The sequence below is a fragment of the Contarinia nasturtii genome, unplaced genomic scaffold, assembly GCF_009176525.2.
Source record: "Contarinia nasturtii isolate CC-2019 unplaced genomic scaffold, AAFC_CNas_1.1 Cnas_scaffold_285, whole genome shotgun sequence".
Classification (NCBI taxonomy): Eukaryota; Metazoa; Arthropoda; class Insecta; order Diptera; family Cecidomyiidae; genus Contarinia; species Contarinia nasturtii.
In genome coordinates this window covers 3,668,365-3,685,693 of record NW_022197640.1, presented here as the reverse complement: position 1 = coordinate 3,685,693, position 17,329 = coordinate 3,668,365, and the positions used below count along the sequence as shown (strand labels likewise).

Here is a 17,329-nt window from a genome sequence, read left to right as displayed (position 1 = left end):
TTGATTTTCTTTTGTTTTCGCTCCGAAAATACAATTGTACACAAATCACGTCTATTCTTAATCAGATATTGATTTGTACTAACTAAATTATGCTAAATAAATACAAAAGTGATTTCACACATAAACGTGATGAGCATGCTGCCTTAGTAATTACGATTGTTGCTCTTTTCAGTTCACTTCACACTGACTTTCACAGACATGAATTTTGTGCGCCAAACATGCTCATCAGACAAACTTTTATATAATACATGCACTTGAATTTGATGTGGCGATGAGTATTCGTTGGTATCAATATTTGGAGCACATGACACGGGCAATTCAAGAAAAAAAGAGACATAAACCGTTTTACCATTTCATGTACGTGGTAAATTGGTTTTTTTTAAACATCATTTCACTACTGTTTCGAAAATCGAATTACGAGCGTTTATCAAATGAAGTTAGCCAAACTCATGCTCAATTATTTGCACAATATTCCAGTTTGAGGAATGGAATTAATTAACATTAGGTAAAATTACATATGTTTATACATTTCATATGATTACATATGTTTTTGTAGGACAACTGCCATGAATTTGAAGAAGTACTATGAAGATGGTGTTGACTATCAAAGACATTTATACAATAATCGAACAACCAGTTTTACAGTAATTATTTGTAATATATGTTAAAAAATCATCGAATTGGTTTTTGGGAAAATTAGGAACATTCATATTTGTAAGCCATTTCGATCCAATGCCGTTAAAACCTCATTTAAAAAACACCATCGCTCCTCAACTGGCTCCGTGAAATAGTAGCTTCCACAGCGGCAGGCGCATGAAAAAAAAACACTTGGCTTTTTATAATTGAGAGCCACCTGAAGAGCGCCACTTTTATAAAATGCATCTCCACATGGAAGCATAATAATAGGTCCAGGTTTTGAATTTCTATCTCTGTACTCAATTTCAGGATATTTTCTCTCAACTCGCAGAATCGATATCATGTCTTCGGAATCTCTCTCTAGAATCATTTTCTCCAGATACAGACAGCTAAGCAGCGCAACAACTTCACTATGCGGAAGTGCTTATTAAATGATCAAAATTTGTGCCATTTTTGGCTACGCTAGCAACGTCCCTTATCCATCGATTTGCTTTGTACAACCTACGTCTCGCATCCATACAGAATATATTTGACTCGAAGATTGACTCAAAGATTGACTCAGAAGTCATCACGCTCAATTGGCACATGTGCAACAACCTTATTTCCAATCATTCACCGATGCTCAAATTCCTTGTCAAACTTTTGCTCATTGGAAAATGTTCAAAGACAATGAATAGTTAAAAGCACTTTAAGCTGGTTTAAATATTCACATTTCCTTATTACATACTTTCATCAAATGATAGAGCTTCTCACACAAAACCATCCACAAACATGCTGTTATGATACGTTGAACGATATACTCCCCAAAGTGCAATAATTCACATTATTTTTCTGTTTGACACATTCCCATTCTACAGCATTCAAATTTAAAATTCAATACATTATTCAGTCATCTGTACAATACAGTAGATTGATTTCAATGGTTCTTATAAGTAAAATTGTGTGGCATCTTTGGTAAAAATGAATTGCATGCATTTTGATAAAAACAGATTACCGAAAAACGATGTAACGAATTATGCAAAAACGTACACGTTCATTCAAAGTTTTTATTTCAAAACACAAAATTAATTGAAGTGGCAACTGAAATATAGTAATTGTTGAGTTAGCGGATGTTATTTGTCAAATGTATGACTGCTGGACGCGTTCAAAATTACCTCAAAATGTGCTACGTGATTAAGTTGTTAAATAAAAATTGCGATAGATTTTACGCAGTCATTGTGGGATACTTGATGAAATTCACTGGTTGCATATATTTTCGTATAAAAAGACCGACATGATTATGATTCGATACTAAATTCAATCCAGACGTCGAATTGAAAGCATCACAAATAAATCAATTACAATGAATAAGTTTGTTAGTATCTATTTGTGGTACATCATTTATTATTTTAAAATTAATAAATTACATTTTCTGGTTGAGCACTTTTAGCTGAAGATGTTTCGTTTGTTCATCAAAATCAAAATAAATTATAGAAATGTCGTTTTTTTTTATTTACAGATTTCAATTGTTATTCTAATGGTCATCGCTTGTGCTAGCGCAAAGCCTTCACTCGTTGGAGTGGCCCCAATTGCATATAATGCACCACTTATAGCCCCTGTCCCAGCACCTTTGCCATTCGTAACAGCCACAAGTTCCCAAGTCGTAAGTTTATCATATCATTTTTCACAGTAACAAAAATTGAATCAACCTCTTCTGCAGGTATCAAGAAATTACAATGCTGCTTATGTTGCTTCACCAGTAATTGCTGCTTCACCTTATATTGCCAGTCCATTAGCATATTCGACTCCATACGCTGCGGCTCCATTCACATCACCAGTTTTTCTGTGAGATATTCAATGAGAAATATCATTTTCTTCTGAAGCACATATTACAAATGTGAAAATTGTAAAAATTGAAAGAGAAAATGAAAAAACAAAAACATTGAACAAAGAATAAACGCACATTATAAAAGTTTAAAAGTTTTGTTTTAAGCTCTATTCTGCCAACTTGCAATCTCTTTTCAATTAAGTTGTATAAAATGCAGTGAACGAGTTTTTGCGGCTAAAAAAACCGAACCATAAAGAAATTGATTAGCTGAATAAAAGTGAAGGAGATTCGCAAACTAAAGTTCTAACGATGTGGAGAAAACGATAGATTTTAGATTATTTTCAACTTTAATGATCAGTGTTCAATGTTTGCGCAATGAACGACTCCGGATTTAATAAAGACTTTTCCAAATGCATTCATTCGAATTTTCGTCGAAAAGTTAATAAGTGTAGATGTGGCATTTTCACTTTTGCGCTGAATGTACAATTGTACATTAACAAAACGGCTTGAATCGCATTCGAAATACGTGACGCAATACATATGATTGTTTGCCTAATAGTTTTAATTACTTTGTCTAAAAAAAAGCGTATTTGATTTATTCAGTTTTCGAAGCGCATGCCAGAAACTGAATTGTAGTGAACCGATTTTAATCGACAATTTCGTTTCGCAAATATATCCAGACAGCAACTATTCCACGGAATTTCTATTGTCAAGTTAAACAAATAAAGTGAATACAAAAATGTTCGAAACACACTCCGATAACTAGAATACTTTATCACGAACAATTTTATGGTTTCTTGCACGCACATCTATAATTTCAATTGTGTTGTTCGATATTCAATAGCATTATCGAAATGAATCATATGCCGAGCACCATACTTGAGAAAGCAATGTGAATGAATAGAGAGAGAAAACACGACGTTCATTTTCCTGTGCCGGAAAAATTTTCTCATCCCAATAGTAATGTGGTAGCTGTATATGCTGAATGCGATATATCGATATATATATATATTCAATAAAACCTAATTCATATGCTTTACGTGTTCAACTAAAATGGACAAGGTCCGTCCTCCTTCAAATCATTCTAGATTTTTCAATTTCCTCTTTCAACCGAAGTCATTCCGCAAACGAATCGAATATACTTTAACGTCTTGAATAGTAAGTCTATGGTAAATACAAATTCTCCCATTCCCATTCGGTGCATACCCAAGCATTTACATGATTTGCCTGTACCACACATTTTTAAAATGGTAAAAGAAAAACAACCCGAAGAAGAAGAAGAACTAGAAAACGAAAAAAAAACAATATTTTCAATTTCACTGTCAGCATTCACTCGCACTTGCATTCCCAATTTGGCTTTGCATATGCACATTGAATGTAATAATCTTAATTCAAATTACTTATGAACTTAATATTCCATTGTTTGATTGTAAACATTTTACTAATTACGATACACTTAAAGTGCATCGACGTGCGTGCAAATTTCATCCAGTAGTTTCCAATTGCAATTGCATTGGTTTTGTGCTATGCTTTACCCTTTTGTGACAAACACACATACATACGTACATACCATGTAAATGTTGTATCTGTCTACATCACTTCAGTTTGCCGCAATAATGCGATACAACGTTCCGTATAAATCGTCTGTATTGTTAACATTTGCATGCAAACAGCTGAAGCAATATCATTGAAAATCTTTCTTCTTACAACATGTATATTTTCTGCATTTTCTGCACTTGGAAATTAAATTCAGTGTAACAATGCAATTCATTAGTGTGCATCGTGCATTTTAAATATGCTCTGTATGCACTGAGTAAACCCGACGATGTTATATCACAGAAGTCAAACAGATTTTGATATGCCACAATATATGTTGACATTTTTGAGTCTTTGTTTTCAGGTCGACACACTTGATTAGTTTTTTTTTGAAGCAGTATTAAATTTATGTGCGTCTTTTTTTAAGTAAATCAGTTTTCAAAGTAAAATCTCATCGCATTGCATTTATTTTCAACTTCGATGTATTCAGCCGTTTCTGTGCAATTGCTGTGCGGTTTGATATTCAAATAGCGCAAATATTCAAATATTGTAACGAAAGTTAAAAACATAAGAGTGATAACGGAAACTGACAAACAATTTCAAACTCGAGCTGCATTCCAAAAAGACAAATAATTCATCAAGACATAAAAGACTCACTGATACAATGCGAACAGTTAATGTATGATTTCTGTTAAAAATGTTTACGTTGCTTCAACAGTTTTATCACATAACATAGTATAATTCAACGTTTACAGTCGGTTGCTTGTTGCATATACAAATTGACGTATTTTATTTGAATCAATTTTATAAAGAATTTTTGCTCCGACTGTGGGTCCATTGACTTAACTTGTCTTCCATCCATACATTCAAAAAATTGTCGGCCGTTTTCATGAGTTTGAAATGGTTTTATTTTCATGTCAAAGTGAATTGTTGCATTATTCCATTTCAACAATGTCATTTCAACAATGTAAACCTGTGTCGCGTGTAAACCGATTTGTTTGCGCGTAAACTTTTGTCAATTTTTCGTTTGAATCATTGCAATGCATTCCGCTCATTATTAACAAAATGACTTATGCAGAACACATCATTCGTTTTATGCATCCAAAACCAAAAACTACGTGAACTATACACCACCAATCGAATGTTTAAAAGTTGTTTGACTTCTCGTTAGTAAATTGTTTGCACACCGATTCATGTGTGTGTGTATGATAGCTCTACCTCCATACATAGATATCGAGGTATGTGTATCTGCTTAAAAACGAAAAGAGCGACAGAGCGCGTACCTTTATGAAGTACATAACAGTTTTGCCGATTTTCGGTGTGGAGAATGGATGAAAAGCACACGAAATTATGTTTGACGAAGGAATTGAAAGGTATCGTTAGCATTGTAAACAAATAGCTCTACAAACACAACTAAATTACAGGAGATATTTGTGACGTTGACTCGTGCATGTGTTGTGAGTATATGATTTTAAACCGAATCTCATTGTCTCGTGTTTTTTTTCACTGCCATCAGTGAAAATCTCGTCAAGAGACTAACATTGGCTTGTTAAAGCCAAACAACATAATATCGTGTATTCTTAAGCATTTATCGAAACCAAATGTTCGAAGCACTTTGTCCCCTTCGAATATTACTAAAACAAAATGATTCATTTTATAAAATGGTCAAACTGGCTCCGACTAGATGCTAGTAATTTGGACACTTTTATGATAATGTTATTGTGTTTAAATTTTTAATTAAAACATCCCATTCCATTTTAATGGAGAAAAATCAGCTCAACAGATGTGAACATTGACAACTTTTAAATCCCTTTAGTTTGACGTGGAAAAAAAAACTTTTCAATTTCATTAAAATGTCCTATGCTATTCTGTATCAGCGGTATTGCAATTAAGTTAACTGCTTAACTATTTAGTAGCAATATCGATATTATCGCATGGCATACGTTCGGTGGTTTCACGTAAAGTTTTCTTGTAAATATTTATGTCACCAGCATTCCATAACTTTTAATAAGCTCAATTTTTTTCCAAACTTAGCATCACTTGTTACGATAAGATTATGCTTTTTATCACCTGTGCCATCATTTCATCGTTTCATTTCTCTTCGTTGAGTACATTCAAGTGCAATTTTTTTTTTGTCGGGGGGCCAAGAGCCAGAAACGACATCGAAAAGAAGAACAATAATTGAATGTTTCAGCGATAATTTGAATTTTACTTGAATTTCGATGGCTGCTATCATTGTTAACGACGGGATAGCTTGGTGCAGGAGAAGGAGATTAGCAGAATGCCAGCATGTAATGCTGCTCTTATCTAAATTGTTGTAAAGTAATAACAATTATGCACCGATTTCACAATAAAGCATCCCACACTCTTTGCGATGCGAATCGCTTTCTTAATGATAGAGCATGATGCGGGCATTAATACACTTCAAACGCTTATTACTTAAATTTTCGTTGTTTCCGTTTTTTTTCTCTCTCTCTCTTCTATCTCTGTAAAATGCCACTATTGATTTTCATTCTTATTTATCTTTTGGCCAATTCTTACTTTCAAACACAGCAAATTCTTGCTCCTCCAACTGAATCCTTGTGACGTCGTACAACTGATAATACTCTGATACCACTAACTGTAATTCAATTATTTAAACTTTGGACTTGAGCAAAGTCAACAGCGAACAAAGTTTCATTGAAATAAGAGCACAAAATACTACACCGAGAACTATTCAAAGTTTACAGACATTTTTCTCTCTCTCTCTCTCTCTCTCTCTCTCTATTTCACTTTTTCAGTTTGTGTCACTTTTTCATTGTTTCTTGTTATCATTGTTGCCATGCCCCCCTTTGCGCTGATATTTCTACATTGTTTCGTTCCTCTGTCAATTCATTCTCATAAAGTTGAGTTCAATTTTTCTTCCGGACTCGGTAACTAGTGAGTGTAGTTGTGCAAGCTGTTGAACAAATAGAAGTAGGGGCATGACAAGCTGCATGCAGAGACTATAGCCAATTAAATAAAAGAAACACGTATCGAATGCATCGAATACATCGTCACAATATTTGGCAAAATCTGCTGCATGTGCCGTATTATACCGTTTCTGAATGGAGGTATAAAAATAGAGATCGAGACGAAATTTGAGCTTAATGTAACCATTCGATGTAATTGGAAATTCGTGCAAATCTTCATGGCAAATTTTATCATTCTATTCGTTTAGTTTCATTACTTCATTTCTTTTCATTCCTCTTTTATTTTGTTCCCTGTTTTTTTTTTTCATCGACAGTTCCGATTTTTACTCGCTATGACAGGAGTTTTATTAGTTTTGAAATTACGAAACGATTTATACTCTATCTCACTCACTTTTTTCAGCAACTTGTATTCGCTCAATCTTCGGGTTGCTCTCATTATCTTTTATTATTTAATATGATTTAGTTTCCTTTGCTTTTGTTACACGATAATCGATTTAATAACAATTATAATGATGAAAATTAATTACACATTACACACATTTGGGTTTGTCCATTTCAATGCCAATCTTTATCTATGTATGTGAATGATATAAAAACCAAAAATAATAATGCGGAGAACAAAAAACACCATAAAAATCGTATTGCCATTAAAAGAACTAATTTCTCAAGTCATAATGACAAAATGTAAAACTGATGAATTATGTTCACAGCGAACAAAAAGCACGCCATAGCCAAATGAAATTGATGGCATACGTCTAAAATGTAATGAGTAAAACAATCAATTTTATAGAGCAAAGATCATTATATCAAAAACACGTTATAAGTTATGAGCACTGCTTTATCTGCTTACAATAAAATATCGATCAGCACATAATCAATGTGGATTCTATAAAGTATGATTACAAACTCCGTGCAAATATTTCACCATCACGTTTGGAGTCTCAAGCAAAGCTAAAAGCGTCTCATATTCAGAAATGACCCATAAAGTTCACAGTGGGTACGATTTTGCAAAGATTGATCTACCAAATTACTCTATTATCGAATGCATATTGTGATTTTATAACATGATGAACCAAAATAGTTTGCACGACATACACTCACATTGTTTAGATGATAGATTAAAAACATTGTACTCCACATTGTCTCGATATTCCAATTTAAAGCATTTTAGCTACATTTATAGAAATCATCATTTTTCAATGTGGTATGATACAGAGTCACAGGCCAAACTAATCCAATGCTATCTTCACAATAATTTGCAGTTATGGCCCATAACTTATGGGGAATAGCAACGTTGCATTTCATTTTCATAACACAAGTAAAGTAGTTTAGTATATTGAATTTGTTGCAGTATTCCAAATTGAATGGTTGACTGTATACTGTGTCAATTATACATTGGTGTAAGTCCGGGTAGCTCCGTCCGATTTAATTAAGTCGTTGCTTTTCTCAATAGAAAATTAAATCATTGAAATTAAACTTCAAAGTGCCTTCTTGTGAAAAAAATTCCACAACAAGTCAAGTGCTTAGTTATGGCATAATTGAAAGTATGCAAATACATTGACATTGACTGTGGTATATAGTTATCGTTTAATTTAACGTTCTACAGCAGAAAAATTGCGTATCATCGATTGGGATATTTAAACCATTCAAAAATGTTTTAATGTCAATATCTTTTGAAATGATAAACCCTTTTGCAACGTGCCATATATTCTACACGAATGAAAGTGAATGGATTTACAATTTACGTATTACGTTTGTTTGGCTATAAAGAAGTGAAACAACTATAGATTTTCATTGCTTGCTAGATATTTACGTAAAAGTGAAGTAGTTTCTATCGTTGTACAGCCACAGTATTGTTATATTTTATCACTCATACGTTCCCTCATTTATCTACATCCATACTTGAAATCGATCCAATCACATGTTTTGACTGATTCAAAAAATAAGAAATCGTGATATAGAAAACTTCTGATTATTTTATACAATCAAATAAACAAGAAATCAGAAATGTCATAAAATATCAATTTCATGTTGTCAACGATATAACGCAACAAGACGAAATCGTTCGACGTAATCGTAAATACGAAAACCAACAAAGAAAACACTAAATGCAAACAATATTTACAGAACATTTTTCCACAGATTCCATACAAATTCTTTTCTCATTGTAGAAGAATCGAAAGCAATCGTAGCACCCGCCAAAATCAGTCGAAAAATGTAATATAATCCGATACAGCAATAACAAGTACAAAACAACAACAACAACCACAACAATAAAAGCAACACAAATATATATACATGTATGTGATTTTTTTTCCTCTTCTTCTTAATTTCTGTCGGTTACTTGTTCAATTACAACGGATATCTTCACCATACGCTTGCACCATTCGAAATCATTTTTCCTTCATATTGATTCCATGTTGAATCAATCAAGTAAGAGCATACTATACACAAACAACATTTCTTACAAAACAATTTCAATAAATGCAATCGTCTAACAAAGAGCATTTATTTCATGGAAAAACTGCTTTCACAGTAGTTTTGTGTGCGATTTGATGTGATACAATGTGAGATGACGTACTTTTAAACGCGACTATGTGCTATATGAATGCTCAAATATGAAGATGGGAAACTGTTTTTTTTTTTTGTGTAAACGAACAAATGAAAAAATCGGCTTTTCGGTAAAATAAAAAATTGTGCGACCTTTTTTTCATTTTCAACTTTCCCATAAAATATTTTGCACTTGAGAAAAATACGGTCCCTTTTTTATTTTTAGCCATTCATATTATATGCTTTCTATATATTATGTGGATTAATGGTTTACATGGAAAGCATGAAAGATTTACAGATTGATATTTAAAGCGGAAGGTTACAAGTGCAATAACATTTGTGAAAAATAAGAGAAACGAAGAAAATTATGTGATTTGAGAAAACGAAGAAAAACGAAAAATATGATTTCATGCACAAGATTAAACTGGTTTTTCTTTGATTTCAAAGCAATTTACCAGACTCGAGTGTTATTTTGAGTTTATCGGCCATTTTGATCGATACAATTGTACAATTTTAATCGTTTCAAAATGTTTCGAATTTCGAATGGAGTCGTTTGCAACAAATGCACTTGACTTGGAAGCGCCCTCGACAAATTCGTAAAATTTGCTGAAAATATTTTATATAGACGGAATTTATAAGCCAAAGCCAGAAACCAAATCCAAATTTCCGCATTTGACTATGACTGAGTGCACCGCTTTTTCGCATTCGAAAAACGTACACAGCGAAAAATAATAGAAGAACAGGCATTGAAATGAATTGAACACATAATGCAACCGCAAAAATGACTTGAACCGATTTGAAGATAATTGCAGTCGAATTACTACTACTCGCACTTAATGTGAGACCACTAGTTTGGACGGTTGGTTGTTCATAGTTGATCAGTCATTTATTAAATATTGTACAGAGTTTGATTGAATAATTTGTGTTCACAAGTGAACCACATGTGCACTTATCGAACTTCCAGATTGCTGAGGTTAAACACAAATTATTCCATAAATTTTGGTTTTCGTATCGTTAATATTCGTCAATAATCAGTCACATTTCTGTATTTCTCATATATATATATATGCCCGACAGTACGAATATATATATGAAATCAGTTCTGAGTTTTGCTGACGAATGTGTAACTCAATCAAATGCGCATTCACAATTACAATCGAAAAACCGAATGGGCATTTAATGCCCGACAGCATAACTACAATACATTTTCCCCAATAATTAGATATTCGAGTACAATAATGTTGAATACGATAAAACATATTTTATTAATTAAAAATTGCCACGAGGTTAAATCAATTATTCATTCAACTAATGTAAGCTAAATAAATATCGATTGGTATACACACATATGCATTGCACACACACACGTACACAACAACGAATCTCATCAATTCACCCAGCCATCCAAGATGACCAAAGTTGTGTACATTTTCTCAAACGATGCCTTTAAATTTATGTAAACTTAATTCCAATCAAACGTGAATCTCAAAGGCGATTAAATCTATTATGATAGAATGTATGTTGTTTACACAAGAATTTATTTGATTGGTTTTTGAAGTCATTACAAACTAAATAGCTGCATGCGACTGGTTTGATGGATGAATATCATGGGTGCGGATAGAAGGGAGGAGATTTCAATGTTTTGCCATCCTTTGTCACACGTACCTCAGAGATTTGCCTCGATCTGGAAAATCGCTCTGAACTTTTCAAATCTTTCAATTTGTTGAAGTTTTTTTTGCTGGTCAACACATCGCCTCCTTTGATAGATACCATTTGCCTCCCTCTGATATATTAAAGTCTGTGCACCTATGCATACATATTAACATTATACACTGTCAAAATCCGACATATAATTATATTGCTTTTCTCAAATTATTTGCGAACACATTAAACAAAAGATCCAATCATTTAAAATAAAATGCAAATGAATTTCAAGTTCATTCAAAAAAAAAAAATCAATTAGAAACGATGTTTCATCTTTTTGAAATGAATCATCAGGAAATACCAACACTGAACAACGAAGCTCTTAATATTTTTTTCAGTGTACGATTTTCAAATTACCATTTACATCATGACAGAGCTGCTCAATATATCTTGTTGATGATATTTGGCAAGTACATTTTAAAGAAATGTGCATATAATGGCGTTGCATTTGAAAATAATGACAAAAGTTGATCAAAATGTTTCTCGATTGAAGCAAGTTCAGTCAACTGAAATACCACTCCTACCGTATCGATGTCATACGCATTCCTGGAGTCTACTATAATGATTTTCCTTATGATCCACTTTATAGTTTGATAATCTCATTAAAATGCTATGCCATCAAGAAAGAGCACTCACGCGCAATAAAGAGCATGGAATAAAATTGATATAAATTAGTGTACGAAAATTCGCCCGTTTGCTCCACCGTTTTCATACGCTTGCACACCTGAATATTATATTTTAAGTTTCTCATATGATGAAAAGCCGTTACTTTGCCGAAATGGAAATGGAAATGGAAAACCATGCGAAGGCACCGACATTATTTCAACATTTGTATCTGTTGAGTGTAATTAACCGGAAGAGAAATGACTTGAATCTTTCACTCGGACACCGGTTTTCCGCCATTTACTATTTTACTGATGTTTTCTCATTTTCACAACGAAATTAAATGAATCGAAAGTACAATATTGTGGATAGAAAAATCAGAGCACGAAACACCGAACATGAAATTGAATTAATTGTTTGTGATTTCACCAAATGGCCAATTATCAATGCAACACAAAAACACCAATAGAATAAAACTGAAAACTTTGAAATACCAATTTTACCAAAATTACGCCAAATTAGGAGAAAAGCATAATTCATCGATATAGCAAACAATTCGAAAAATATATTGAATAGCTTTGTTTAACAAAGTGAACGATAAGGGCAACATTGAGTTCCAATTGTTCAATGGGACGATGTGAATGGGAAATAAAGCGACTTCGGTGCTGTAGTAAAAAGAAAGAACTCAACATAGATTAAGGAATTGTGTCTATTGCATATTTTGGCAAACGACGACGTTGCATCAAAATTAAAAAAAGTTTTTCAGTTATAATGTCCATGAAAATAGTGCATTATTGCTAAGATTAAATAAATCGAATTAAATTCAATTCTATGTGGTCTTATAAATAGCTTAAATCTAAATGTGATGTCTTCTTTTACCATTTTGTGAGAGTTTGCACATTTTATCATGCGGATCTTGGCCAAGAATACCTCTCTTCTTCAGAAATGTTCAATAGACTATCAAATCATTTGAACGCGAATGCTAAACGCCGTGGAAACACTTATATTAGTTTCATATCCTTGTTATATCAAATGGTGCTCGTCTTGCCACCACTTATTTGGTGTATATCACTCTACAATGTGTTATATCTATTTGAGAATGCTACAAAATTTACAAAATTTACTCAATTAAATTCATTACATCGTTACTTAAGAAATGCAACACTTGAACACGACAAGAAATGTGAGAATCTATAATCAGGTGTTATCGTTATATAGTTTTTGGTCTTTTATCCTGTGCAGATGGTTTGATAGAGAGATGTGTATCTGAGTGTGTTCCCTATTCGCAAATGTTTCCTTTGTTCTGTTGTTATCCATATAGTATTTGGATACAACCATTACGTCTTTTTGTAAAGTACATAATAAAATGAGCAAATATATAGGTTTTTGGTGAGCATACGATTTTAATTTTCCTCGACAAGTGTTAGTAGTTAAATCTGTTGAAAGCGCACCATGCAGTGGGAAAATGAGTGAATCGGTATGATTCCGTGCAGAGAATTGGGCTCGTGTGTGTTCCGTTAAGCATGTAACGTGTATAATTTGCCGCTTTTCTGTGCTTTGTTTTCACTATCACGCTTTGCTTTTATTTGCCATATGTATAAAGCGCCGATGAGAATCGGCAAAACGAAAATGAGCACGCTAGAACGTTAACTCTTTTCTTTTCTCTCTCTCTCTCTCTCTCTCTCTCTCTCTCTCTCTTTGGCTCTACCTCTTAACTATTTAGTGTCTGTATACGATAATCAGAATAAGGAACGAAAAATAAAGAAGAAAATAATAATAAAAAATATACTGATGGCAACTCAAACCCATGACCGAAATGGAAGTGTATATAAAACGCAAACATTATATTTGAATCATCATTTTTTCTGGCCACGTATTCAACTTTGCTTATAATGTGCTTGCGTACTAACTTAACGCTCACACAAACATACAACCTACCCGTACACGTTTCCTAATTTTCTACACAAATACACATTTCAATTAATTCAGAATATTCGACGAAGCGTGTTTATACACTCAGTTCAAAAGGAGAATATGTTCATCGACGATTTTGCATCCGATGAAGCAAAGTAATTTTTTTGTTTGATTAAAATTGGCTAAAGCTGAGGTGTTATGAGGCAACGTTATAAGCCACCAAACTGAGGGATACTCACATTGATTATTTACTATAAGATTATAAAATAATTTAAATTCTAAATAATCATTCAAACGTAGAAGAGGATCAGTGATAAAATGTCTGACAAAACTTTTCTCTTACCGAACTGATCAATAGATTTTATTTTTTATTGAGCAACGGAAAAAGAATAGCCCCGTCTGACAAAAAAAAATTAAGGCACAAATTCATTTGAACCGATAATTTCAGGAATGCAATTCACTGAATATGAATAATCGATTATAGAGGCTGAATAGCGCCACGCATGATTCTCATTAAAAATGTGCAAATAATTGGTGCTTTGAACATATTAACGATTTTAGTTAACATGATATGTGTAAAATACCTATTGAATAGCTATCCCTCGTGGATATTTCACCCTTGCATCTTTTGTTATTATAATATCTACTATCCACAGGCGTATGCATTATGCATATAGATTAATGAAATTAAATTGGATTGTATTTGTCAATTCAAATATGAAATCGCACCGATCTTCGTTCGTTTCACATAAATACATCTAGGGGGTAGACACGTGGAATAGGATTAGACTTTTTAGTGTAAAAATTCGAGAAATTAAAGTGGAATAGAGAATTCAGTAGTTGGATTCTCATGGATTCACTAATCCCGTGTATGGAATAGCGAAAATGGGTTAATTCAAAGTTTTTGTATTCGATAGTACAGAATTTGATAAAAGCATTGAACTTGTTTTGAGATAGTAATTTGTTCTTTTTTGAAATATTTTTTAGTTCAAAACTCGATTACAAATTTACAAAACAATAGATACACTTTCTTAAAATTTTATTGATGAAAAAAATAATTTTAATTATCAATAACAAAATGTCATACTCCAGTATCGATAAATAAGTTTTCAACAAAGTGAATAGCGGCGAAATGTGACATCACATTTGACAATGAAATGACGGATTGGTGGAATAGTAGGATTAGTGTTTTTATATTGGAATCATGGTTTAATCGTTTGTGTCTCCCCCCTAGAAATACATGTTATGCTTTGAGATTGAAATTATAAGGCGCATCATATAGGCATAAACTGCATCATTTGAAAATCACAAGAAAATGAAAGTGCTATTTTTTCTCCATAGACTGTTTTTTACCATTTAACCAATTTTTGTTTTGGTTTATTGAAAAACTAGGTAAAATCTTTTCGTTCCAAGCTGTTTTCATATAAACCAATGGAAAATATGAAACAGGAATGGATAAAGTTATAAAAATTGCATAGTTTAGCTGATCAAAAAATTATACGACGACGAAAAAAGGTACTCATACTGTCTACGTTGACGTTAGCTTAAAAGACGATGAAAGATGACAGCGCATTTAATGTGAAATAGAAAAGCAATGTTGCCATCATTTTGTTTTATGTTTGAGGTGTGATGTAGGTGATCAAATCGTTCCGAAAAAGAATGATTTGATGGTATAAATGTTATTCAGATACAGAATAACGTTGAATAGTGTCGCGTATAAAGACAATGATTTACGCTTGTCGTCACGAGGAACATTGTATCTTAAAAGCGAGTAAATAAACATAGGTTGAAGATTTCAACTCAATGTTCAGCGTATAAAATCACAAACTTTTTGTAGCAAAGATTTCCATTTGGTGTCGCTTATTGCTGCTTTCTTTCTTTTAGCTGATGTACTCTTTTTTGTGTGCTGAATTCTTGGTTATATAAAGTGTAATGAATAGTTCCGAAAAGGAAAATAGGTGAAAACTCAGAGGCAAAGGTGAGCAAAGTGTAAACACCAATCTCAACCATTATGCGCGGACAAAAAGTGTGTATCGGTTTTGGCAAGCGAAAGAGTGAAGTGACTTTCAAACGAGCAGATAAAGTATGTTGTTATTTTTTTTTTCGTTACACAAATACAATCTATCATTACCGAAAGTCTATTCAATTTGCATACTAAATACAAGTAGACGGAAATTCGTTGGAAATCATCACAAATAACAACAGCAAAGCAGATACTGTGAAGTTCTTTGCATAGCGCAAACAAAAGCACGACATAAAATGAAGAAATTATTTTCTGTTTTGTCTGCCTGCAGCAAAATTGGATTTTTCTCCAAAAGTTTCCGACCGTAATTTAAACGATATCGTATACAGTAAATCGCTCGAATCCCAATTGAGCACCTCTCTTGATTTCTCTCTCCCTTTCACTTTGGGACACACAAACGCACTGTTATACATGCTACACAATAAACCTTAAATGCAATTTTCTCATATATTTTTTCTTCTTCTTCGACTTCTTCTTTTACTTTAAAGCCGATTGGTATGGCTGTTTGTCATGTTCATCGAAATCAAGACGATCACCACTAGAAAAATTGGATTGGTCAAGGATATGTATATATTGCAATCTTTTGAACTTCGTTTTCTGGACTATATAAAGAAAATAGAAAGGAAACTGAACAAACACTCTCAACTATAAAATGGAAAAGATTTGTCAAGCCATTCTAAGCTGACAAATAAAACGATATCTTTTTGTCACATCTATCGATGAGAGTCAAAGTAGCCGATGTTTAAATTTAATATTGGTAAGAATCAAATTTTCTCATTTGTAACTAATAAAAACAAAGAACCAAATATACCTTGAAAGGTCATAAGAAAGCTAGCATTTTTATTATTATTTTTTTCGAATATCAAAATATACTCCATTCTTAAGATATCCTGTTTTCGTTCAAAAAAAAAAAACGATATAAAAAGAGGGAATGAATGAAAAATAATTTGCATAAGTATTCATATTAGTTGATTGATATTGATTGAAGCTTATGACCTGTTGAAAGTTATAAATTTCGGTGATATTTAATTTTTTCAATATCCAATGAGAAAGTGATTCAATTCAAAGAATTTAATCTCAATATGTGCAAGATTTGCAAAATTGGTGTAAAAAATTCTATTAGTTACCATTATCTTGCGTATTAAATGAGATCTTCAATTGATTTGAATCAAATTCGGTTTGCTAACACATTTTGCATTAAAAAAAAAAAACGACCTTTGTACCTTCTGAATATTTGCGCATAAGAAATGAATAAGTTCAAGATAAATGTTACGAGCGTATAAATCAGGAATCAAACAAACAGCAAGAGATGAGAAAACCAGTGTAATGTGTAGCATTAACACAAAAAATTGACCCAATGGAAGCATTCGTCATTGAAGCAGAATGAAAACCACAAATTTCACAAGAGTCTGCTCACAATCGCAAGGACTCTCTCTCTCTCTCTCTCTCTCTCTCTCTCTCTCTCTCTTTCTGTGTCGGCATATGGGAGTGCACTGATTGCTTGTCATTGCAAGATGGGACAAAAGAGCAAGCGTGAGTACCATATAAATCTCTCACTCACAACATCATACCATATTCTACATACATAAAAATGTACACATATAA

At 32.8% G+C, this 17,329-nt stretch overlaps 1 protein-coding gene across 1 annotated transcript; it reads left to right on the top strand.

Moving 5' to 3' along the window:
* The first annotated feature begins 1,932 nt into the window (after positions 1-1,932).
* On the top strand, positions 1,933-2,595 carry LOC116337726. Its single transcript, XM_031762540.1, has 3 exons — positions 1,933-1,990; positions 2,135-2,278; positions 2,336-2,595. The coding sequence occupies exons 1-3, from the start codon at positions 1,979-1,981 to the stop codon at positions 2,462-2,464; spliced, it is 285 nt and encodes a 94-aa protein (XP_031618400.1). The 5' UTR covers positions 1,933-1,978; the 3' UTR covers positions 2,465-2,595.
* The last annotated feature ends 14,734 nt before the right edge of the window (positions 2,596-17,329 follow it).

Bases quoted from the DNA above. Each gene is read 5' to 3' on its own strand.
- LOC116337726 (XM_031762540.1), top strand. The intron at 2,279-2,335 runs GTAAGTTTATCA...CCTCTTCTGCAG, and splicing joins CAGCCACAAGTTCCCAAGTC to GTATCAAGAAATTACAATGC.